Source organism: Bombina bombina, chromosome 2 (genome assembly GCF_027579735.1).
Source record: "Bombina bombina isolate aBomBom1 chromosome 2, aBomBom1.pri, whole genome shotgun sequence".
Lineage (NCBI taxonomy): Eukaryota > Metazoa > Chordata > Amphibia > Anura > Bombinatoridae > Bombina > Bombina bombina.
In genome coordinates this window covers 240,639,958-240,666,636 of record NC_069500.1, presented here as the reverse complement: position 1 = coordinate 240,666,636, position 26,679 = coordinate 240,639,958, and the positions used below count along the sequence as shown (strand labels likewise).

General features: G+C 39.6%; 1 protein-coding gene across 2 annotated transcripts in view; it reads left to right on the top strand.

Moving 5' to 3' along the window:
- SKIC3 (SKI3 subunit of superkiller complex) overlaps window positions 1-26,679 on the top strand; it is a 403,595-nt gene that overhangs the window by 112,492 nt on the left and 264,424 nt on the right. For both annotated transcript variants that reach the window (XM_053701496.1, XM_053701495.1), the window contains exon 15: window positions 3,335-3,514. In XM_053701496.1, the coding sequence (XP_053557471.1) occupies window positions 3,335-3,514 (180 nt within the window). The remainder of the gene's footprint in view (window positions 1-3,334; window positions 3,515-26,679) is intronic.

Below are 26,679 nucleotides of genomic sequence, written 5' to 3'. Positions count from 1 at the left end.
ACTAAGCCTCAAATAGGTACTCACCGTTCCTGAAGTCCGGAGGAGAAGGTCTTCTACCAGGCGGCTCTACCAGGCAGTCTTCCCCAATGCGTGGATCTGGAGCAGCAGTGGCGATCCTCAGCGACATGGAGGCTCCTCTTCATCTGATCTCCGGCGTCACTGAAAATTGAATGCAAGGTACCGCATTCAGTTTGGGGTAACTTGCATTTCTATTGGCTGAAATTTTTAAATCAGCCAATAGGATTAGAGCTACTGAAATCCTATTGGTTGTTCAAATCAGCCAATAAGATTTCAGCAGCTCTCATCCTATTGCCTGATTTCAAATTTCAGCCAATAGGAATGCAAGGTACCCCAATAAATATGTGGTACCTTGCATTCAATCTTCAGTGTGCGACGGACTATCGCATGAAGAGGAGCCTCCACACCGCTGAGGTTTACCGCCGCTGAACACCGCCGCTGAGGATCAGTGCATCAGGGAAACCAGCTCCTCACCTCCGGATGAAGATAGAAGATAATGGAGCCGCATGGAAGAAGACCTTCTCCGCCGGACTTCAGGAACAGTGAGTACCAATTTGGGGCTTAGATTCTTTTTTTTTTTTTTTATTTTTTTATTTTTTTCAAGATTAGGGATTTAATGAGCTGTAAAAAAGGCTGAATGCCCTTTTAAAGGCAGTAAAAGAGCTGAATGCCCTTTTAAGGGTAATGCCCATACAAATGCTACTTATGGGGCAATAGGTAGTTTAGGTTTTTTTAGTGTTAGTTTTTTTTAATTTTGGGGGGGTTTGGTGGGTGGAGGTTTTTTTACTTTTAGGGGGTACTTAGTATTTTTTTAAACGTAAAAGAGCTGTTTAACTTAGGGCAATGCCCTACAAATGGCCCTTTTAAGGGCTATTGGTAGTTTAGTTTAGATTAGGGGGTGTTTTTATTTTGGGGGGCTTTTTTATTTTCATAGGGATAAGGTTTATTTATTTTTTGATAATTTTGTTTAGTTTTTTTCTTAATTTTATTTTTTTTATTTTTTGTAATTTTAGATAATTTTTTTTGTAATTTAATGTTAGGTTTTATTTAAGTGTAACTTAGTATTGGGGTTAATTTAGGGAGTGATAGGTTAGGGGGCTTAGTAAATAAATTAGTTATTTGCGCTGTGGAGGTTTGGCGGTTTAGGAGTTAATAGGTTAATTAGGTTTATTGCAATGTTGGGGTTTGGAGGTTTAGCGGTTAATATGTTAATTAGGTTTATTGTGATGTGGGGGTTTGTCGGTTTAGGGGCTAATATGTTAATTAGGTTTATTGCGATGTGGGGGGTGGCGGTTTAGGGGTTAATATTTTAATTACGTTATTTGCGGATTAGGGGTTAATTACTTTATTATTTTGCAATGTGGGGATTTGCAGTTTAGGTGTTTGCGGGAGGTTTGTTTTTTTTGTTATACTTCGTGCGGGCGTTTTTTTTTCCTTTTTTTTAGGCTTCTGGTTTGCCTACGCTACATCCGGTTGGATTTCGAAAATGGCAGGGTGGTGAAAGATTCTTGCTGCATCCAGGTGGACTCTCGCAGCCAACATTCTTTTGAGGATGCGTGCGCAACTGGTCGATACCGACGGACGCGTTACAAATGCAATTATAGTATAGATGCATAGACTATATAAATACAGAGCTTCCAAAATTTTATTTGATTTAGAATGTTCTTCAGTCAGGGGCTATACCCGAGATCTTTTCTCCCGCTAGGTTTAGAGAGAAGAAGCATAAGACCTTTTTTTTCTGTTTGGCAAACAGATAAAGCATTTAAATCCAACAAGGAAGTATTAACAGATTAGAGCTAGATAAATTTTCCTGTTTCATGTTTGGCTTGATATCTGATCTCATTAGTTTATACCATAGGAGAAGTTTTATATATTTTTTCAGTATTTATTCTGTCTTTATAAAAATTAGTATCACATATCTAGGAAAATGATAATTATTTACTGCTTTCTTTAAAAGATTTTTCTTCTTTTAACAATTTTTGTATCAACTGAATAGACTGAATGGTATATTTATGTTGCTGGGGCATTTATAGTTCCCCTAATTAATGTGTGGATAGTTTTAGTTTAACAGCCGGCTGCCCAATCCCCTTAATTAAAACTGGGCTTACTCTTTACAATTTAGCTTTAATCAGAAATTATAATTTTATGCTTCTAGTTTTGGTTGCTAAAACTACAGAGTTTGTGACCTTTAGTTGCAGATCTTTGGTTAAAGCTGTTGTCTAGATAATTGTATTTCTATTCAATACCCCCCTAATTATGGTAATTATGGCCAACAAGTTCTTGTTCACCATTACTATAACAGCAAGCCTAAAACCACTCTTTAAAGGGACTTTCTTTTAGGAATTACTCTGGAGTAATCCTCTTGGAAGTTTCATGTCAGAAAATCTCAATAATGGATTATGCAATGCTAAGATGTCTGATATTTAACCTGCTTGTTCACAGGTTTTACTTAATTATTGTTACTCAAAGATACAGTTTTAATTTCTCCAGTATTCCTCTGAGCTTTGATAAAATGGAGGGCCTTTAGATCTCGTCTATTCTCCATCCAAATCCCAACAATAAAGAACCCACCACTAAAAACAAGAGAGCTCAGAACAGGGAACACAATCGAACCTGAAACTATGATACTTAAATTAACTATATAGGTGCGATATAGAAAGCCTCTAACAGGCACAATGATAAACTATATAGCACATATGGTATCAAAAAACACTCAAGTAACCGGTTACTGAATATAAAATTGGCAGGCGGGGCCCCAGAAAAAACTTTTGATGCTGGCTGGAACTCTGTAAAAATGAATGTCCAATCCTAAACAATGAATGCTGATGGCACACAATTGAAAAAATCAGTCACAGTCTTTGTAATGGTTGCAGTTCATAAGAAGTAATGCAAAGTTATTCTGAAGTTGCCTGGCACATAAGTGTAAACTAGACGCACAGGCTATGATCTTTTTGTAACTTAGGTTCATATTATTTTTCTGACTGTGTGCACTGTTGTTCTTAGAAATTGATTAGAGGTGTAGCACCACATTTTTCTTTTATATATATATATATATATATCTATCTACACACATATAATATACTATATATAATAATAATATATATATATATATGTGTGTGTGTACTTATATACTGCATATCTGTGTTGTATTTAATGTTATTGTTGCTCCAATTTCTTTACCTTATTTGTAAATCTCTTCCTTATTAAAAACCAGTAAACTAGCAAAATCACTCAACCAGTGAAGCACTTTGTGTATCCTGTACCTTTAGATCTGCAAAAAGAACATCTCTAACCTTCTGTTGCATTGTCCTTGCAGGCTGCTAAATTTGACCCATATCTTTCTGCTGCATTTTGTTATCTGGGCCATTATTATAGAGATGTAGCTGGTGATAAAAGCCGGGCTCGTGGCTGCTATAAAAAGGCATTTGAACTTGATGAAAATAATGGAGAAGCTGGGGCTGCAGCGGTGGATCTTAGCATGGATATGGACGATATGGTATTTCATACATTTTTTTCAGCTTTAAAATCTCAGCTACCCAGGGATCTACTTTAGTGCTTCATTACATTTACTTTATTTAATCATAGACCCACAATTTGTGTATCTGTTATTTTCATGATGCACCATCCCTTTGAAACCTGTAATCATAAAGCATTACAGATATTCCTCTCTCTCTGGGGTTAGATTGATTTCAGCCTTATGTATTATAGAAATAAATAACATTCTTTCTTGCAGAGATACTTTGATGCAACTTTTTTTTATTTTTATATTTTCATTGCAGTAAGCTTTTTGGAAACAAATAGTAAAATAAGTCTCTTGAGCCCAGATTAATAACATTTTTATATTAACTTGTATAATATAAATATATATATATAGTATACAAGTAAAAATAAAAATGTTATTAATCTGGGCTCAAGAGACTTATTTTACTCTATTGACATAGAGTCAATGGTAGGAATGCTCCACATTTCTTACTCATCTGCTACAATTTATTAAAAGGGTTGGCAGTTTTACTTAAAATTTAATAAGTGGTAAGAATATTGAGGTGCAGGTCTCATTCTTATTAGGAACTAGAAAAACGTGTTTGTATGTAGACCTATGTAAAATAATCAGAATTCTGGGAATTGTCATGACCTTTTTAGATTCCCATATCTAAAATACTCGTTCTTGCTGCCAAACACCTCACATTTACCCACTTTTCTTCCTTTAATTTGTTTACACAATAGCCTAATTATATTGCTAAAGACTAGAGTTCAAAACTAATACACTGCACTCTGGGGGATATTGTGTTAGAGCACTGTAATGTTTAAAAGTAAACTGTGAATTATAATTTTCCCTTAAATACATTTTCCCTTAAATTGACATTAAAAAGATCTATTTTCCTTTTTTTGCATCTAAAAGAGGTCTATTGCCATCAGCAGAGCTCTTGTAGTTTTCCTTATCAGCTAATGTGCTACTATTTCATGGGCCAGGTGTGCATTTCTGTTAATTTAAAGTATTATGAAACCTAACTTTCTTTCATAAAGGTTATGAGAGTCCATAATCCATCACTCCTGGGAATTATACTCCTGATCATTAGGCAAAGATCCCAAAACTCCAAGAGCCCTTAAAAAACCCCTTCCACCTTACTGGAAATTAGTCTTGTCTTTGCATTCACAGGAAGGAAGGTGAAGAAGGGAGGTGCTCCGGTGTTTGTGAGAGGGGTTCTCAATCTGATTTGAGGCCCAGTTTCCCCTCAGAGAGCTACTGTTTTGACAGAGGGATGTCTTTGGAATATAGGTAGTGGCACAAGAACACCCTATGGGAGTTAGTCGCATGGACTAGTCCCTAACCTCCACCTGTTGGTTCAACGTTATACTCCATATATTTAGATTCTCTGCTGTCATGTGTACAGCACTGGAATGGCTACTGAAAGCAGTTTTCCTCTGCTTATGGTATGTTTAGTAGTGTAGGTGCCTATCAGGTAAGTGAGGGGGTTTAGGTTTGGCACCTGCTTGGCCTGTAGGATTTTAGTAGGTACTCACATATGGGTATATCATAGCCTGGGGACCATTACTTTAAAGGGACATAATACTCATATGCTAAATCACTTGAAACTGATGCAGTATAACTGTAAAAAGCTGACAGGAAAATATCACCTGAGCATCTCTATGTAAAAAAGGAAGAGATTTTACCTCACAATTTCCTCAGCTCAGCAGAGTCAGTTCTGTGTAAAAAGTTATACTCAGCTGCTCCCAGCTGCAGGTAAAAAAAATTAAAAAAATGAAGAAATGAACAGCAGCCAATCAGCATCAGCAGTGCTGAGGTCATGAACTCTTACTGTGATTTCATGAGATTTGACTTAACTCTCATGAGATTTCATAGTAAGCTTCCTTTATTGGTGAAATAATATGAGAGTGCACGATGCTAGTCCCTTCAGATGTCCCAGGACAAACACACTAAAATGCTGCTTAGAAATAATTTACAATGGGAGGTGGCTACTGAGGAACTTTTGAGGTAAAATATCTTTCTTTTTTACATAGAGATGTTCAGGTGATATTTTCTAATCAGCTTTTTACAGCTATGCTGCATCACTTTCAAGTGTTTAAACATTTGGGTATTATGGCCCTTTAAAGGGACAATATACACTAATTTTCATTTAACTGCATGTAATAGACATTACTATAAAGAATAATATGCACAGATACTAATATAAAAATCCAGTATAAAACTGTTAAAAACTTAATTAGAAGCTCCCAGTTTAGCACTGTTAAAAAGATTAGCTGGAACACCCACTGAAAAACAGGCACTCCCCTTCTCCCCCTTCCTCTGCATATAAAAAGACTCTCTACACAAACAGGAGCAAGCTGGAGTAGGTATGCATCAGTATTTTCCTAAAACTTTAGGGCTTGTTTAGGAGTCTGAAAATTGGTGCAATGTTATTTATAAATAAGGAAAACTATACTTTTAAAAAAAAAAAAAAGCTGTATAGAGCGCAAACTCCAACTCAAGTGTAGTTTTATTAAGCACACAATAAGCACAACATAAATGCACTTACTAGAATTAAAATAATAATACGCCTGTCAAATCATAAAGTTCACTGAGCTCCTGCGAGTGATCTAGGCCCCTTCAAAATTCGATGGTTCCTGCTACGAATCAACGATCTTGACAGGATCACCGTGGGCCGTTTATCACCGCAACCAAGATCAGGAATGTAAGCTTCTCAACGCATTTCCCCCCACGCCGGTCGGGCTTTCTCAAGAGGTTGAATTGAAATTTCTTTCGTATCAGGAACCATCACATTTTGAAGGGGCCTAGATCACTTGCAGGAGCTCAGTGGACTTGATGATTTGACAGGCGTATTATCATTTTAATTCTAGTAAGTGCATTTATGTTAGCGCTTATTGTGTGCTTAATAAAACTACACATGAGTCGGAGTTTGCGCTCTTATTTGTTTGCACTTTTTTAAAATAAAGTTGCGCAGTGATGTCATCACATCATTGCGCGTAACGTCACCACGCAAAACGTGAAGCCCTGGTGATGCCTGTCACTATACATGCCCGATCGCCGGGGTAGGAGCGGGTGGGAGACCCCAGATCTCCCTCAAGGTGGGAGAGTGCTAGCGACGGCTCTGAGCCGTCATTAGCACCTGAGTGGGAAACTCTGCGATGGCTCAGAGCCGTCGTTAGCACTCAAGGGGTTAAGTGCTTTTCAACCCGTCAGTTTTAATGTCAGTTACTTGGTGCGTGTTAGCTTTTCGTGCCTTTTAGTTTGCTTGTTGTGCGCGCTCCATTAGGCGTGCTATTCAGAGTGCTTTGGTTTTCGCACACCCTTTTTCATTACACTTGTGTGTGCTTCTGTGGGCGCTATTTGATGTTGGTGTGACAGGTTTTTAGCGCGCTTTGACTTTTCGCACACTTAGTTTTTTTATGCGTATGTATGTTTGGTTGCAGTCTGGATTAGCACTCATCTGATGCTTTGGAGATTTAATGCTCCTGAAGTCTGCTTTGGCCTCCTGTGAGTGGGTAAGATTTTCATTACTTCTAAGAGCTGCTTATTTGAGTATAAGGTTTTTTATTTATCCTCTGCCTTCATTTTGTTTAAATCATAGTATTTTTTTATTGACTTATTACTGCCTGTGTATTTTCTTCTTTATGGAACATACTGATTATCTCCCATAAGAACAAAGTGCAGGCACTGCCAAGTGTGTCAAAAAAGTAAAAACAGCATTTATTGGCAAAATTTAAAAATAAAGTTCACAACAAGACATGGAGGCCAAACAGAGTGCAACACTCACGCGTTTTGCGCCCCCTAGAGGAGCTTATTCATAGACTCATTCTGTCCCCTCGTCTGTTAATACTAGTACCTCAGAAACTAGATCATTTCCTACTAATATTAAAGATGTTTTTTTGCAAGCTGGTTATGATTTCCACCTGCTTATCTTTGCAAATCATTTTTGGTTCACCTTATGAATTCTAATCAGTCAAATGCTGCTCTTGCTTCTAAGGGAATCTGTACTCCCTCTGTTTGTTCTACATAAGGGAGTTCTTCGGATTTTGCTCCAAGATTTAAAGATTTTGTATGCTCTGCTATTTCTGAGATGTTGGTGGCTATGCCCCATCCAAGTAAGTGTTAGATGGTTGATGCTGATGCTCCTTCTGCTAGTTTATCTGATATAATTAAGTTTGTTTGCTAAGCTTAGCGTTCCATTTTCATTGCTTTCATCAAGCTAAGAACCAGAAATCCTCCTCTTTATCTCAGAAGCAGGGTTCTTCCTGTAAGACAAACCCTAACAGGAACAGGTCTAAACAGTCCAAGAAACTTGCTCTACCAAATCTGCATTAAAGTGCTGCCCCCGATCAAGATCCTGTTTTCATTCTGTTCAAGATCCATGGGTTCTGAAAATTGTTTCCCAATAAGGAGAAGGTTTCTTCTTTCTCATGTTCCAAAGAATCATGTAAAGGCAAGTGCATTTTCTTTTTTAGGACACGATGAGTCCACGGATCATCTCAATTACCAATGGGATATTCTCCTCCTGGTCAGCAGGAGGCGGCAAAGAGCACCACAGCAGAGCTGTTAAATAGCTCCTCCCTTTCCTCCCACTCCAGTCATTCTCTTTGCCTGCGTTAGTGATAGGAAGTGGCAAACTGAGGTGTTAGATTAGTTGCTTCAATCAAGAGTTTGTTATTTTTTTAAAGTAGTGCAAAATTGTGCTACTTTGTCCTAGGGTATAGCCGTATTCTATTTCTGTCTCTACAGTAGAGCTTTGGTGGCTTTAAAGTAATGGGAACTTGTGGGACATAATTCTCACTGCGCCTCCCATATTTACTGCCCTACCTTTCTACAGTCTGAGGGACATGACTCAGTCTTTATTTTTCTGCAGGACTATGTGAGGAAGAGGACCTCTCAAACCTGCGAACTGCCTTGCTATTAGGCAGTATTAAGAGGTAAGTGCTTTTTTTCTTTTTCTGGGGGCACAGGACAAAGCTCAGAACAAGAGGGGCACACACTATTACCTTTTTTTATTTTAGCATATAGGAGCTTCAAATCATGGGGGCATCTTATGTATTTGGCACTTTATTTCTTGTTTCTTGAGGGAGTGCTGGACAGTTATTTGTGGGGCACTGGTGAGGGCTGGTCTGTGGCAAGTTTATTAGCATGTGTTTTATTTATATGAGCAGTCTATTTGGGGCTTTTATTTTCCTGAAGAATGTTTGTGTATGGAACTTGTTGAATCACGCCTACATTGGGTGGTCCTTCCGTTCCCGTGCGCGCCTTTCTCTTGAGAAAATTTAGTTTGGTGTGAGCAAGGATGGATCAAGGGTCTGTGCAAATGGTTTCTTGTTCTTTGTGCGGGAATGCTTTTGTGGAACCTTCAATTCCTTTCTGTCCTATGTGTATAGAGAGAACTATAAGTTTTAAAAATAAAAAAAATTCTGGGCCAACTTCTTCTAAGGGGGATGTTGTTCAGGATTCTTATGATGAACATTGTATGCCACAACTTTCTCCTCGGGAGTTTCAGGTGTTACCACCCTCACAAGCAGTGCCCTGCGTCTCCTCTGTAACTACCACTGGAGTTACTTTAAAAGACATCGCTTCTCTGATGTCTTTACCATTTCTGATGCGCTTTCTGATTTTCCCATGTTGCAGGGTAAACATAAAAGGCAAACAGGTCATTCAGTTAGCAAGGTTTCTGATGCCATTGTTGCTATTTTGGAATCTTCCTCTCAGATTCCTGAGGAGGTTGAAGCTATGGTAGCTTCTGATGGAGAGATTTCAGATTATGAAGGTGTATCTCTCACTGATACTGAGGTAGTATCTTTTCGGTTTAAACTGGAACACCTTCGTCTATTGCTTAAGGAGGTTTTAGCTACCTTGGATGATAGCGACTCCACAGTTATGGTTGTTCCTAAGAAGTCCAGTAAGTTGAATAGATATTTCGAGGTTCCTTCCTCGTCTGATGTTTTTCCGGTTCCTGACCGTGCTTCTGAGATTATTGCTAAGGAGTGGGAGAAACCGGGTATTCCTTTTCCTCCATCTCCTATTTTTAAGAAAATGTTTCCCATAGCCGACTCTATTAAGCAGGCTTGGCAAACTGTACCTAAAGTGGAAGGGGCTATTTCCACTTTAGCCAAGAGGACTACTATTCCCATAGAGGATAGTTGTGCGTTCAAAGATCCAATGGATAAAAAATTGGAGGGTCTTCTTAAGAGGATGTACGTACACAAGGTTCTTCAATTGAAACCGGCTGTGAATATCGCTACTGTCACCAGTGCAGCTGCATACTGGTTTGATGCCTTATCTGATGCTCTCAGAACAGAGACATCCTTGGATGAGATTCAAGATAGGATACAGGCCCTCAAGTTAACTAATTCCTTTATCACAGACGCTTCCCTTCAAATTATCAAATTGGGAGCTAAGATATCAGGTTTTTCTATTTTGGCCCGCAGAGCCTTATGGCTGAAGCCTTAGTCTGCAGATGTTTCTTCTAAGTCAAAGCTTTTAGCTATTCCATATAAGGGGAAGACCTTATTTGGACCTGGTCTATCGGAAATTATTTCTGACATCTCGGGAGGCAAAGGCCATTTTCTCCCTCAGGATAAGAGAAATAAGTCGAAGGGCCGCAAGAGTAATTTTCATTCCTTTCGTAATTTCAGGGAAAGTTCCTCATCTTAAGTTGTCAAACAGGATCAACCCAAGTCGGCATGGAGATCCAGCCAACCTTGGAATAAGGGTAAACAGGCTAAGAAGCCTACCGTTGAATCCAAGTCAGCATGAAGGTCCTGCCCCCGATCCGGGATCGGATCTAGTAGAGGGCAGACTTTCCTTTTTCGTTCAAGACTGGATTTGGGATGTTCAGGATCCCTGGGCACTAGAAATTGTGTCCAAGGGATATCAGTTGGATTTCAGAAGTTTTCCTCCCAGGGGAAGGTTTCTTCTTTCAAGATTGTCTGCAGACCAGACAAAAAGAGAGGCTGTAAGAGACCTCTCTGATCTGGGAGTGATTACTCCCGTTCCTCTGCAGGAACAGGGTCAGGGGTTTTACTCCAACCTATTTGTGGTTCCAAAAAAGGAGGGAACTTTCAGGCCCATTTTAGACCTCAAGAGTCTAAACAAGTTTCTCAGGGTACCATCCTTCAAGATGGAAACTATTCGTTCCATTCTTCCCTTGGTCCAGGAGGGTCAATTAATGGCAGCAGTGGACCTAAAGGACGCGTACTTGCATGTTCCCATTCACAAGAACCATCACAAGTTCCTAAGATTCACTTTTCTGGACAAACACTTTCAGTTTGTGGCTCTTCCTATCTTGCCACTGCTCCCAGAGTGTTCACAAAGGTTCTGGGGTCTCTGTTAGCGGTGCTTCGTTCTTGAGGCATTGCTGTGGCACCCTATCTGGACAACATTCTAGTTCAGGCTCAGTCCTTCCATCTAGCGGAATCCCACTTGAGCATAGTATTGTCTTTCCTTCGCTCTCACGGGTGGAAAAAGAGTTCTCTTGTCCCAAGCACAAGGGTAACTTTCCTAGGAACTGTAATAGACTCTCTGTCAATGAAGATTTTTCTGACGGAAGTCAGGAAATCAAAGATTGCAGACACTTGCCGAGTCCTTCAGTCCATTCCCCGGCCATCAGTGGCTCAGTGTATGGAGGTAGTCGGTCTGATGGTGGCGGCAATGGACATCATTCCATTTGCTCGGTTTCATCTCCGTCCTCTGCCATTAAGCATGCTCAGACAATGGAACGGAGATTATACCAATTTGTCTCTCCTAATTCTTCTGGAGCAGGAGACAAGAGATTCTCTTCTATGGTGGTTGTCTCTGGATCATCTCTCCCAGGGAACCTGCTTTCGCAGTACATCTTGGGCAATTGACGCCAGCCTCCTGGGGTGGGGAGCAGTTTGGGGTTCTCTAAAGGCTCAGGGAGTTTGGACTCGGTCAGAGTCCGTTCTTCCCATAAACATTCTGGAGTTGAGAGCGATCTACAATACTCTTCTGACCTGGCCTCAGTTAGCCTCGGTCCAGTTTATCAGGTTCCAGTTGGACAATCTAATTAACGTCAGTAGCTTACATCAATCATCAGGGAGGAACGAGGAGTTCCTTAGCGATGAGAGAGGTATCCAAGATAATTCGATGGGCGGAAACTCACTCTTGTTGTCTGTCGGCGATCCACATTCCCGGGGTAAACAATTGGGAAGCTTACTTCTTGAGCAGACAGACCTTTCATCCAGGGGAGTGGGAACTTCATCCGGAGGTGTTTTTCAGCCTGATTTGCAAGTGGGGTCAGCCGGAGTTAGATCTCATGGCATTGCGTCAGAATGCCAAGCTTCCAAGATACGGATCGAGGTCCAGGGATCCCCAGGCGGAGATAATAGATGCCTTGGCGGTTCTTGGACCTTCAATCTAGCATACCTGTTCCCTCTATTTGCGCTTCTTCCTCAGGTGATTGCTCGAATCAAACAGGAGAAGGCACCAGTGATTCTCATTGCATTGGCCTGGAGTCGCAGGATTTGGTATGCAGATCTGGTGGACATGTCATCTCTACCTCCTCGGAGTCTTCCGCTGAGGAAGGACCTTCTAATTCAAGGGCCCTTCATCCAAATCTAGTTTCTCTGAAGCTGACTGCTTGGAGATTGAATGCTTAATTCTGTTTAAACAGGGTTTTTCGGAATCGGTCATTGAGACTATGATCCAGGCTCGTAAGCCTGTGACCAGATGAGTTCATTATAAGATATGGCGTAAATATCTTTATTGGTGTGAATCCAAAGGTTACTCATGGAGTAGAGTTAGGATTCCTAGGATTTTGTCTTTTCTCCAAGAAGGGTTGGAGAAAGGATTATCGGCCAGTTCTTTGAAGGGTCAAATCTCTGCCTTATCTATTTTGTTGCATAAACGTTTGGCAGATGTTCCAGATGTTCAGTCTCTTTGTCAGGCCTTGGTCAGGATCCGGCCTGTATTCAAACCAGTTACTCCTCCTTGGAGTCTGAATTTAGTTCTTAATATTCTTCAACTGCCTCCGTTTGAGCCTATGCATTCTTTAGATGTTAATTTGTTATCCTAGAAAGTTTTATTTCTTGTTGCAATTTCCTCTGCTCGTAGGGTTTCGGAACTCTTGGCATTGCAGTGTGAGTCTCCTTATCTTATCTTCCATTCGGATAAGGTTGTTTTGCGTACTAAGTTGGGTTTTCTTCCTAAGGTTGTTTCTGTCAGGAATATTAATCAGGAAATTGTTGTTCCCTCCTTGTGTCCTAATCCCTCTTCTCAGAAGGAACGACTTTTGCATAATTTGGACGTGGTTCGTGCTTTAAAGTATTACCTTCAGGCGACTAAGGACTTTCGTCAGTCTTCCTCTTTTTTTTGTGTTTTTTTCAGGGAAACGCAAGGGTCAGAAAGCTACGGCTACTTCCCTTTCTTTTTGGCTGAAGAGTATCATCCGTTTTGCATATGAGACTGCTGGACAACAACCTCCAGAGAGAGTTACGGCTCATTCCACGAGGGCTGTTTCTTCCTCTTGGGCATTCAAAAATGAGGCTTCTGTGGAACAGATTTGCAAAGCTGCTACTTGGTCCTCTCTTCACACCTTTTCAAAATGTTATAAGTTTGATACTTTTGCCTCAGCTGAGGATGCTTTTGGGAGAAAGGTTCTTTAAGTTATGGTGCCTTCCGTTTAGCTTCCCTGTCTTGTCCCTCCCGTATCATCTGTGTACTCTAGCTTTGGTATTGGATCCCATTAGTAATTGAGATGATCTGTGGACTCATCGTGTCCTAAAAAAGAAAACAAAATGTATGCTTACCTGATAAATGTATTTATTTTTTGACACATTGAGTCCACGGCCTGCCCTGTTATTGAGACAGGTTATAGGTTATTGTAAACTTCAGACACCTCTGCACCTTGGCTTTTCCTTTCTCTTCCTAACTTCTGTTGAATGACTGGAGTGGAGGAAAGGGAGGAGCTATTTAACAGCTCTGCTGTGGTGCTCTTTGCCGCCTCCTGCTGACCAGGAGGAGAATATCCCATTAGTAATTGAGATGATCCGTGGACTCATCGTGTCAAAAAAGAAATACATTTATCAGGTAAGCATAAATTTTGTTTTTTCAGTCGATTTTAGATCTGGAATATATATGTGTGTACTAGATCTAGTTCCAGAATCGGAACAGGGTCAGGGTTTCTTTTCCAACTTTTTTATTGTACCCAAGGAAGAAGGAACTTTCAGGGCTGTTCTGGATTTGAAAACTTTAAACAAGTTTCTCAGGGTTCCTTCTTTCAAGATGGAGGCAATTTGGACTATTCTTCCTCTTGTTCATCTGGGACAGTTCATGTCCACAATAGATTTGAAGGATGCTTATCTTCATATCCCTATTCACCGGGATCATAATAAGTAAGTCAGTAAGTAAGATTTTCATCCCTGGACAAGCATTTTTAGTTTAATGTTTGGTCTGGCTACTGTTCCCAGTATCTTTAAGAAAGTTCTGGGATCTCTATTATTGGTGATAAGAGCTCAGGTTGTTTTGGTGGTTACTTACCTGGACAATACCTTGGTACAGGCTCCATTTTTACATTTAGCTATATCTCATACCAACAGACTTATGTTGTTTCTTCAAGAGCATGGTTAGAAACTAAACTTTACATAAAGTTTTCCACCCCCTTAGTCCAGGCTTACTTCTCTGAGTGTAATCATCAGTCTCTATGACTCTCTCTTTGACAGATCAGAGAAGGATGAAGTTACTTTCAGCTTGTGCAATTTCTTAGTCAATCACTTCTCCTTCTGTAGATCTTTGTATGGAAGTTTTAGGTCTGATGATAGCAGCTACAGATGTTATCCCTTTTGCTCAGTTTGACATGTGGCCTCTTCAGCTTTGTATGCCTTATCAGTGATGCAGGGATTACTCTGTTGACTATTAATTTAGATGCCAAGACAAAGTAATCCCTTTCTTGGTGGATGTCATTGATCCCTGGGGGCATCCTTTGTCCGCCTAAATTAGACAATAATCTTGACATTCAAGTTTTTCTGGTTAGGGTTCAGTCTGGGTGTTGCAGAGGGCCCAGGGTGTTAGGTCACTTCCAAAACTGTTTACCCATAAATATTCTGAAACTTTTTGCAGTTTTCAGAGCACTTTTGTTCTGGCATTTTTTGAAAAGAGAGTCTAATCTAAGTTTTCAGTTTGACAATTTCACAGCAATAGCGTACATCAGTATCAAGGGGGAACTCGCAGTTCCCTGCCGATGAGGGAGGTTTCTCATTTTCTAACTTTTGCACAGAGCAATTTTTGTATAATTTCTGCAGTTCAAATTTCAGGGGTTAGCAATTGGGAGACAGACTTTCTCAGTCGCCAATCCCTTCTTTCAGGGGAATGGTCTCTTCATCTTGAAGTCTTCAGTCAGATTGTGGACATATGGTGTCTTCCAGAAGTAGTTCTAACGGCTTCTTGTTTAAAAAAACAAGTTCCCCCAGGGATCCTTAATCAGAGTTTGTGGATTCTCTAGTAGCCCCTTGGTCGTATCATGTGGCCTTTATTTTCCCTCTTTTTCTGTTACCAAGGGTAATAGCTAAGATCAAGCTGGAGGTGTCATCCGTAATTCTGATTGCTCCAGCTTGGCCTCACAGAACTTGGTTTGCAGATCTGATGCAGATATCCAGTTGTCCGCCGTTGCATCTTCCTTCTGTCTCAAAGTCCAATTTTTTCATCAGGATCTGAAGTCTCTAAACTTGATAGCTTGGAAATTGAATGCTTAGTTTTAAGGCAGAGAGGTTTTTCTGATTCTGTCATTGAAACTTTGATTCAGACTGTAAACCTGTGACAAGGAAAATTTATCACACGGTTTGGAACGTTTTCATTTTATGGTGTGTGGGGCATGCGTTCAGTTGGCATTCTTTTAGAATTCCTAGATTTCAACAATATCTTCATGACGGTTTGTATAAGTATTTATCTTCTAGTTTTTAAAGGTCCAGAGTTCTGCTCTTTCTGTCCTGTTTAATAAGAAAATTGCTAATTTTCTGGATATTTAGAGTTTTGTCTAGGTTTTAGTAAGGATTAGGCCAATTATTAAACCACTGTCTCCTCTATGGAATCTTAATTTGATTTTAAGAGTTTTGCAGGTATCTCCTTTTGAAACCATGATTTGGATATTCAAATTTTCTAAGGAGAGGCTTCTCCATAATTTGGATGTAGTCAGAGCTTTGAAGTTCTATATACAGGCTACTAAGTATTTAGCTTGTTTGTTAATTTTTCTGGTTCCAGAAAGGGTTAGAAGGCTACTGACGTTAAGTTTGCCTCTTGGTTGAAGCTTTTGATTCATCAAGCTTACTTGGAGACGGGTCATTCTCCTCCTAAACAGATTATTGCCCATTCTAACAGATCAGTTGCTACTTCATGGGCCTTTAAAATGAGGCATGCATCTGTTGATTAAATTTGCAAGGCAGCTACTTGGTCTTCCTTACTTACCTTTACTAAATTTTACCATTTTGATGTTTTTACTTCTTCTAAAGCAACTAATTGTTAAACACTTGGGGTAGTTAGAAAATACACCTATGTCAGTAGTTTAGTAAACAACAGTATAATTCTGTTGAAAACAGCCTGAAACAAAGAAGAAGTATTTTGTTGCTGTCATGCAGAATAATTAAAAAACATAGGCGTCAGAATTAAAATTCTAAGAGTTGTAACCGTCTGGCTCCTGGCTTTGGCAAGCTATACTTTAAAACCCTCTTCATGTAGTGTCCAAGTTGGGGAAAAACAAAAAAGCAATGATAGTAAGTAAATAATTGTGCCGGATGAGAGAGAATTTCTTTTATCCTGTTTGGTTGAAGAAATTTATGTTCCTAGATCCCTATAAATCATTATCTACTGATTTTTTTTTTAAAAGGAACATTGTACTGTAAAATGGTTTTCCCTTAATGTGTTTCTATTGACTTATACCAGCTGCAGAGTTTAAAATGTATAGGAAATTGCCACATTAGGTTAATTTTTGTATATGAATTAGCTGTTTTTGCAAATTGAAAACAAACCATTTAACTGGGCTGTGTCTGCAGAAAGACCAGACATCCTTAGCTTATCTGTTTTCTTTCATGTAATTAGTAAGAGTCCATGAGCTAGTGACGTATGGGATATACATTCCTACCAGGAGGGGCAAAGTTTCCCAAACCTCAAAATGCCTATAAATACACCCCTCACCACACCCACAAATCAGTTTTACAAACTTTGCCTCCTGTGGAGGTGGTGAAGTAAGTTTGTGCTAGATTCTACGTTGATATGCGCTCCGCAGCAGGTTGGAGCCCGGTTTTCCTCTCAGCGTGCAGTGAATGTCAGAGGGATGTGAAGAGAGTATTGCCTATTTGAATTCAATGATCTCCTTCTACGGGGTCTATTTCATAGGTTCTCTGTTATCGGTCGTAGAGATTCATCTCTTACCTCCCTTTTCAGATCGACGATATACTCTTATATATACCATTACCTCTACTGATTCTCGTTTCAGTACTGGTTTGGCTTTCTACTACATGTAGATGAGTGTCCTGGGGTAAGTAAGTCTTATTTTTGTGACACTCTAAGCTATGGTTGGGCACTTTTATATAAAGTTCTAAATATTTGTGTTTAAACATTTATTTGCCTTGATTCAGGATGTTCAATATTCCTTATTTCAGACAGTCAGTTTCATTATTTGGGATAATGCATTTGAATAATCAATTTTTCTCTTACCTTAAAATTTGACTTTTTTCCCTGTGGGCTGTTAGGCTCGCGGGGGCTGAAAATGCTTCATTTTATTGCGTCATTTTTGGCGCAGACTTTTTTGGCGCAAAAAATTCTTTGTTATTTCCGGCGTCGTTCTTGTCACCGGAAGTTGCGTCATTTTTTGACGTTTTTGCGCCAAAAGTGTCGGCGTTACCGGATGTGGCGTCATTTTTGGCGCTAAAAGCATTTAGGCGCCAAATAATGTGGGAGTCTTTTTTGGCGCTAAAAAATATGGGCGTCATTATTGTCTCCACATTATTTAAGTCTCATTGTTTATTTGCTTCTGGTTGCTAGAAGCTTGTTCACTGGCATTTTTTCCCATTCCTGAAACTGTCATTTAAGGAATTTGATCAATTTTGCTTTATATGTTGTTTTTTCTATTACATATTGCAAGATGTCTCAGATGGACCCTGAATCAGAAGATACTTCTGGAAAATCGCTGCCTGATGTTGGATCTACCAAAGTTAAGTGTATTTGCTGTAAACTTGTGGTATCTGTTCCTCCAGCTGTTGTTTGTAATGAATGTCATGACAAACTTGTTAATGCAGATAATATTTCCTTTAGTAATGTTACATTACCTGTTGCTGTTCCATCAACATCTAATACTCAGAGTGTTCCTGTTAACATAAGAGATTTTGTTTCTAAATCCATTAAGAAGGCTATGTCTGTTATTCCTCCTTCTAGTAAGCGTAAAAGGTCTTTTAAAACTTCTCATTTTTCAGATTAATTTTTAAATGAACATCATCATTCTGATTCTGATAATGTTTCCTCTGGTTCAGAGGATTCAGTTTCAGAGGTTGATGCTGATAAATCTTCATATTTATTCAAAATGGAATTTATTCGTTCTTTACTTAAAGAAGTCTTAATTGCATTAGAGATAGAGGACTCTGGTCCTCTTGATACTAAATCTAAACGTTTAAATAAGGTTTTTAAATCTCCTGTAGTTATTCCAGAAGTTTTTCCTGTCCCTGATGCTATTTCTAAAGTAATTTCCAGGGAATGGAATAATTTTGGTAATTCATTCACTCCTTCTAAACGTTTTAAGCAATTATATCCTGTGCCATCTGACAGATTAGAGTTTTGGGATAAAATCCCTAAGGTTGATGGGGCTATCTCGACTCTTGCTAAACGTACTACTATTCCTACGGCAGATAGTACTTCCTTTAAGGATCCTTTAGATAGGAAAATTGAATCCTTTCTAAGAAAGCTTACTTATGTTCAGGTAATCTTCTTAGACCTGCTATATCTTTAGCGGATGTTGCTGCAGCTTCAACTTTTTGGTTGGAAGCTTTAGCGCAACAAGTAACAGATCATAATTCTCATAGCATTGTTAATCTTCTTCAACATGCTAATAATTTTATTTGTGATGCCATCTTTGATATCATTAGGGTTGATGTCAGGTATATGTCTCTAGCTATTTTAGCTAGAAGAGCTTTATGGCTTAAAACTTGGAATGCTGATATGTCTTCTAAGTCAACTTTGCTTTCCCTTTCTTTCCAGGGTAATAAATTATTTGGTTCACAGTTGGATTCTATTATTTCAACTGTTACTGGGGGGAAAGGAACTTTTTTTACCACAGGATAAAAAATCTAAAGGTAAATTTAGGTCTACTAATCGTTTTCGTTCCTTTCGTCACAATAAGGAACAAAAGCCTGATCCTTCCCCTACAGGAGCAGTATCAGTTTGGAAACCATCTCCAGTCTGGAATAAATCCAAGCCTTTTAGAAAGCCAAAGCCAGCTCCCAAGTCAACATGAAGGTGCAACCCTCATTCCAGCTCAGCTGGTAGGGGGCAGATTACGATTTTTCAAAGAAATTTGGATCAATTCGATTCACAATCTTTGGATTCAGAACATTGTTTCACAAGGGTACAGATTAGGCTTCAAGATAAGGCCTCCTGCAAGAAGATTTTTTCTTTCCCATGTCCCAGTAAATCCAGAGAAGGCTCAAGCATTTCTGAAATGTGTTTCAGATCTAGAGTTGGCTGGAGTAATTATGCCAGTTCTGGAATAGGGGCTGGGGTTTTACTCAAATCTTTTCATTGTACCAAAGAAGGAGAATTCCTTCAGACCAGTTCTGGATTTAAAAATATTGAATCATTATGTAAGGATACCAACATTCAAAATGGTAACTATAAGGACTATTCTGCCTTTTTTTCAGCAAGGGCATTATATGTCCACAATAGATTTACAGGATGCATATCTGCATATTCCGATTCATCCAGATCACTATCAGTTTCTGAGATTCTCTTTCCTAGACAAGCATTACCAGTTTGTGGCTCTGCCGTTTGGCCTAGCAACAGCCCCAAGGATTTTTACAAAGGTTCTCGGTGCCCTTCTCTCTGTAATCAGAGAACAGGGTATTGTGGTATTTCCTTATTTGGACGATATCTTGGTACTTGCTCAGTCTTCACATTTAGCAGAATCTCATACGAATCGACTTGTATTGTTTCTTCGAGAACATGGTTGGAGGATCAATTTACCAAAAAGTTCATTGATTCCTCAGACAAGGGTAACCTTTTTAGGTTTCCAGATGGATTCAGTGTCCATGACTCTGTCTCTGACAGACAAGAGACGTCTAAAATTGGTTTCAGCTTGTCGAAACCTTCAGTCTCAATCATTCCCTTCGGTAGCCTTATGCATGGAAATTCTAGGTCTTATGACTGCTGCATCGGACGCGATCCCCTTTGCTCATTTTCACATGTGACCTCTTCAGCTCTGTATGCTGAACCAGTGGTGCAGGGATTATACAAAGATATCTCAATTAATATCTTTAAAACCGATTGTACGACACTCTCTGACATGGTGGACAGACCACCATCGTTTAGTTCAGGGGGCTTCTTTTGTTCTTCCGACCTGGACTGTGATTTCAACAGATGCAAGTCTGACAGGTTGGGGAGCTGTTTGGGGGTCTCTGACAGCACAAGGGGTTTGGGATTCTCAGGAGGTGAGATTACCAATCAACATTTTGGAACTCCGTGCAATTTTCAGAGCTCTTCAGTCATGGCCTCTTCTAAAGAGAGAGTCGTTCATTTGTTTTCAGACGGACAATGTCACAACCGTGGCATATGTCAATCATCAAGGAGGGACTCACAGTCCTCTGGCTATGAAAGAAGTATCTCGAATACTGGTATGGGCGGAATCCAGCTCCTGTCTAATTTCTGCGGTTTATATCCCAGGTATAGACAATTGGGAAGCGGATTATCTCAGTCGCCAAACGTTACATCCGGGCGAATGGTCTCTTCACCCAGAGGTATTTCTTCAGATTGTTCAAATGTGGGGACTTCCAGAAATAGATTTGATGGCTTCTCATCTAAACAAGAAGCTTCCCAGGTATCTGTCCAGATCCAGGGATCCTCAAGCGGAGGCAGTGGATGCATTGTCACTTCCTTGGAAGTATCATCCTGCCTATATCTTTCCGCCTCTAGTTCTTCTTCCAAGAGTGATTTTCAAGATTCTGAAGGAGTGCTCGTTTGTTCTGCTGGTGGCTCCATCATGGCCTCACAGGTTTTGGTATGCGGATCTTGTCCGGATGGCCACTTGCCAACCGTGGACTCTTCCGTTAAGACCAGACCTTTTATCGCAAGGTCCTTTTTTTCCATCAGGATCTCAAATCCTTAAATTTGAAGGTATTGAGATTGAACGCTTGATTCTCAGTCATAGAGGTTTCTCTGACTCTGTGATTAATACTATGTTACAGGCTCGTAAAACTGTATCTAGGAAGATATATTATCAAGTCTGGAAGATTTACTTTTCTTGGTGTTTTTCTCATCATTTTTACAGTTTCTTCAGGATGGTTTGGATAAAGGTTTGTCTGCAAGTTCCTTGAAAGGACAAATCTCTGCTCTTTCTGTTCTTTTTCACAGAAAGATTGCTAGTCTTCCTGATATTCATTGTTTTGTACAAGCTTTGGCTCGTATAAAACCTGTTATTAAGTCAATTTCTCCTCCTTGGAGTTTGAATTTGGTTCTGGGGGCTCTTCAAGCTCCTCCATTTGAACCTATGCATTCGCTGGACATTAAATTACTTTCTTGGAAAGTTTTGTTTCTTTTGGCCATCTCTTCTGCTAGAAGAGTTTCTGAATTATCTGCTCTTTCTTGTGAGTCTCCTTTTCTGATTTTTCATCAGGATAAGGCGGTGTTGCGAACTTCTTTTAAATTTTTACCTAAGGTTGTGAATTCTAACAACATTAGTAGAGAAATTGTGGTTCCTTCATTGTGTCCTAATCCTAAGAATTCTAAGGAAAAGTCGTTGCATTCTTTGGATGTAGTTAGAGCTTTGAAATATTATGTTGAAGCTACTAAGGATTTCCGAAAGACTTCTAGTCTATTTGTTATCTTTTCCGGTTCTAGGAAAGGTCAGAAGGCTTCTGCCATTTATTTGGTATCTTGGTTAAAATCTTTGATTCATCATGCTTATGTCGAGTCAGGTAAAACTCCGCCTCAAAGGATTACAGCTCATTCTACTAGGTCAGTTTCTACTTCCTGGGCGTTTAGGAATGAAGCTTCAGTTGATCAGATTTACAAAGCAGCCACTTGGTCTTCTTTGCATACTTTTACTAAATTCTACCATTTTGATGTGTTTTTCTTCTTCTGAAGCAGTTTTTGGTAGAAAAGTACTTCAGGCAGCTGTTTCAGTTTGATTCTTCTGCTTATAATTTCAGTTTTTTTCATTATAATATTTAAACTTTGTTTTGGGTGTGGATTTTTTTCAGCGGAATTGGCTGTCTTTATTTTATCCCTCCCTCTCTAGTGACTCTTGCGTGGAAGATCCACATCTTGGGTAGTCATTATCCCATACGTCACTAGCTCATGGACTCTTGCTAATTACATGAAAGAAAACATAATTTATGTAAGAACTTAACTGATAAATTAATTTCTTTCATATTAGCAAGAGTCCATGAGGCCCACCCTTTTTTGTGGTGGTTATGATTTTTTTTTTTTTTTGTATAAAGCACAATTATTCCAATTCCTTATTTTTTATGCTTTCACACTTTTTTCTTATCACCCCACTTCTTGGCTATACGTTAAACTGATTTGTGGGTGTGGTGAGGGGTGTATTTATAGGCATTTTGAGGTTTGGGAAACTTTGCCCCTCCTGGTAGGAATGTATATCCCATACGTCACTAGCTCATGGACTCTTGCTAATATGAAAGAAATGAATTTATCAGGTAAGTTCTTACATAAATTATGTTTTTCTATACACACATGCTTCCTTATCTTTTTGTCTATACACAAAGGCTGATACTTGAGGCCTTAAGCTAAAAGCATTGTCACAATAGCAATAGCAATATGTTATAAAGAGATCCATATCGTGATCGAAATTGCTGGTGAAATGTTGTAAAGGAATGAAGTGTTTGAAGGCAGTCTTGCCAAGAGGCATTTTACTATAGCGAAGGCGTAATGTAAAGAATCCCTTTAGACAGTATTGAATGACAATCAAATTTACATGTGGCAGCCAACCTCTTTTGTTACAATACAATAATGAACCTAGTACATAAATAATAAACCTTTATACTGTAAGCTGGGACATTGTGGCTATATTTTACATATGTATATACCATGTTATAAAATATCAATTGTACTATAAAATACTCTATTATGTATTTAAAGTAAGTTTGTTTTATAAAAACGTGTTTTTAACTTTTGGCATATTCTTTTCTTTTTAGGAACAAGATTTTGTGTACATGATATTAACCCTTTAATGACCACAGCACTTTTCCATTTTCTGTCCGTTTGGCTATTTTTACATTTTTGCGGTGTTTGTGTTTAGCTGTAATTTTCCTCTTACTCATTTACTGTACCCACACATATTATATACCGTTTTTCTCGCCATTAAATGAACTTTCTAAAGATACCTTTATTTTCGTCATATCTTATGATTTACTATAACATTTTTTATAAAATATGAGGAAAAAATGGAAAAAAACACACTTTTTTAACTTTGACCCGCAAAATCTGTTACACATCTACAGCCACCAAAAAAAACCATGCTTAATAGTTTCTAAATTTTGTCCTGAGTTTAGAAATACCCAATGTTTACATGTTCTATGCTTTTTTTGCAAGTTATAGGGCCATAAATACAAGTAGCACTTTGCTATTTCCAAACCACTTTTTTTCAAAATTACCGCTAGTTACATTGGAACACTAATATCTTTCAGGAATCCCTGAATATCCATTGACATGTATATATTTTTTTTTAGAAGACATCCCAAAGTATTGATCTAGGCCAATTTTGGTATATTTCATGCCACCATTTCACCGCCAAATGCGATCAAATACAAAAAAATCGTTCACTTTTTCACAAATGTTTTCACAAACTTTCGGTTTCTCACTGAAATTATTAACAAACAGCTTGTGCAATTATGGCATAAATGGTTGTAAATTCTTCTCTGGGATCCCCTTTGTTCAGAAATAGCAGACATATATGGCTTTGGCGTTGCTTTTTGGTAATTAGAAGGCCGCTAAATGCTGCTGCGCATCACACGTGTATTATGGCTAGCAGTGAAGGGGTTAATTAGGTAGTTTGTAGGGAGCTTGCAAGGTTAATTTTAGCTTTAGTGTAGAGATCAGCCTCCCACCTGACACATCAGACCCCCTGATCCCTCCCAAACAGCTCCCTTCCCTCCCCCACCCCGCAATTGTCCCCGCCATCTTAAGTACTGGCAGAAAGTCTGCCAGTACTAAAATAAGTTTTTTTTAAAAATTTTGTAATTTTTTTAGCATATTTACATATGCTGCGGTGTATCATCCCCCCTTAGCCCCAGCCTCCCTGATCCCCCCCCCCCCCAAAACAGCTCTCTAACCCTCCCCATCTGCCTTATTGGGGGCCATCTTGGGTACTGGCAGCTGTCTGCCAGTACCCAGTTTGCAAAAAAAAGGCTTTTTTTGTTTGTTTGTTTGTTTTTCTGTAGTGTAGCTCCCCCCCCCCCCAACAGACAAACACCCACCACCTCACTGATCGTTTTTTTTTTTTTTTTAACATATTCCCTTTTTTAAACATTTTTTATTACAGCTTTTTCTGTAGTGTAGCGGTTCCCACCCGCTCCCTCCCCGTGCACGCGCCCGCCCAGTGCACGCGCGCGCGTCCGTGCGCGCCCACGATCCCGCCCCCCTCCACATGACCAGGGCCTTCGATGGCCGCCACCCATCTCCCAAGTCTGCTCCCACCCACCAACGAGGAAAGCCACCGATCTCCGGTGCAGAGAGGGCCACAGAGTGGCTCTCTCTGCATCGGATGGCTACCAAAGGTTATTGCAGGATGCCTCCATATCGAGGCATCACTGCAATAACCGGAAAGCAGCTGGAAGCGAGCAGGATCGCTTCCAGCTGCTTTCCACACCGAGGACATGCAGGGTACGTCCTCAGGTCGTTACCCTGCACGTCCTCGGTCGTTAAGGGGTTAATATCCCATAGAAGACAGTAGCCATGGCTTTTTTCTTTTACAATAGTGCATCTTTTTATAATTTTCACTATGTAAAATGTGTTTTTTACATTGCATTTTTTATAGCTGCTGCAAGTTTTCATAGTACTGTACTTGTTTAGTTCTAACATCATGACTGCACTGTACCAAAAATACTATATATATATATATATATATATATATTTTTTTTTTTTTTCAAAAGAGCTTTATTAAAGGTTGTAAATTCCTTACAAAATACAGTAAAGCAAATTAAAAAACAGAATATCGTACCAAGTGCGAGGAGACAATAAAAGTTTTCCTCTTTAAAGCAGTAGTTAGTAAGAGTTCGTTGAGTTCTTGAACGAGAAAGCGCAAACCCAGGGATGTACCCAGGTCCAAGGTTTGCAAATATCCAAATTGAAATTGTTCCGAGGTATCTCATAAATACATCATAAAATGGTTATATATCAAGAGGAATGATATGTGACATGTTAACAGGCCATATGTGCATCTATTTGTATTGTGGCAAAACTATTATATATGAAGGCATTAACGGTTTTGACCTCTCCAGTGTCTCGAGTGTTGGCACTGCAGTTATAATAGTGTGGGTATTTCGTGTTTTGTCAGTGCATCGCTAGCGTATCCCTTTTTGGCATTTAAGGTGTGGGATTTATGTATTGAGAGTATGCCCCACCTCAACTCTGCCCTCCTCCCCCTGCTCTGCTGTCTAACCGGCCCGTGTCAGTGTTGTGCTGTTTCCATTTCAACACCATCAATTCATGTGTTTCTACTGTGCCGGCCCTTAGGTGGTGATATCTTTCCATCATCAGTAAGTGATCTACCTGTGCCCTCCACTCTGACACCGCGGGGACCGTGGCAGACTTCCAGTATCTCGGAATCAGTATTTTGGCACTATTGATGAGCAGTAACAGTAATGAACTTGTCACCCTGTCTTGTAGCTTGGGGAGTGCTAAGTAAAAGAGAATTAGCGGGTCATTGGGTAGCTGTTTCCCAGCGACGTCTGTCATTTGTTTTATTATCTCCACCCAGTATGTGTCTAGTCTGTCACACTTCCACCAGATATGTGTGGGGGTCCCTATTTCACCGCACCCTCTCCAACACATTTTACTTGTTGTTTTATAAATTTTGTGAAGTCTGCGGGGGGTAAGATACCATCTTGTTAGAAATTTGTAATTTGATTCCAATATCCTCGTGGATATTGATGAGGTTTTGGTGGCCAGGAAGGCTTTACGCCAGTCTTTAGTGTCGATGTTAATGCCTAGCTCTGTCTCCCATGCTTTAGTGTATGTTGGCAGTTGGTGTTCGTCTTCTACTAGCAATTGTTTGTACAGTATGGATATTGCGTGTCTTGTTGTGTTATTCTGGCAGCATAAGTTCTCGAATGGTGTGAGCTGTCTTGTTAGTTGATTTTTATGTGGGTGGGTGTCTATGAAGTGTCTCAGTTGTGTGTGTGTGAGAACCAGTTCAAGCCTATTTCCGGATGGCTTTCTGCAATGTCCTCTAGGCTTCTTATTTCATTGTTCTGTAATAATGTTGCGATGACCATGTTTTTTACATGGCCGCCGTGCTCAGTGTAAGTTTCTTTTATGTTCCATGGCATTGTTTTATTGTTGCCATTTGGGAGCATCGGGGAGTATATCCCCGATATGTTTGTAGAGGTGGCTATCAACCTATCCCATGTCGTGAAAAATTCAGTCATAATCGGGTAGTTTTGGATCACGTCCGGTCTCTGTTTGTGGGGGGTCCAAGCTGCTGTTCCTGCGTTATTTAGGCCTAGTATGTGTCTGTCCAGCTGTACCCATTGTTTGTGTATATTGTTTGTACACCAGTCCACTAGCCTATGTAAAGTTACTGCTGTCTTGTATATTTGTATGTTTGGGACCCCCAAACCTCCCCTATCTCTAGGTAGGTACATTGTTCGCTTCGCTATTCTTGGCCTAATGCCCTGCCATATGAATTGTTCCATTAGCGTCTGTATCTTGCTTATGAATGAGGTTGGTAAGTGTATGGGTGTTGTCTGGAGTAAATAAAGTATCCTCGGGAG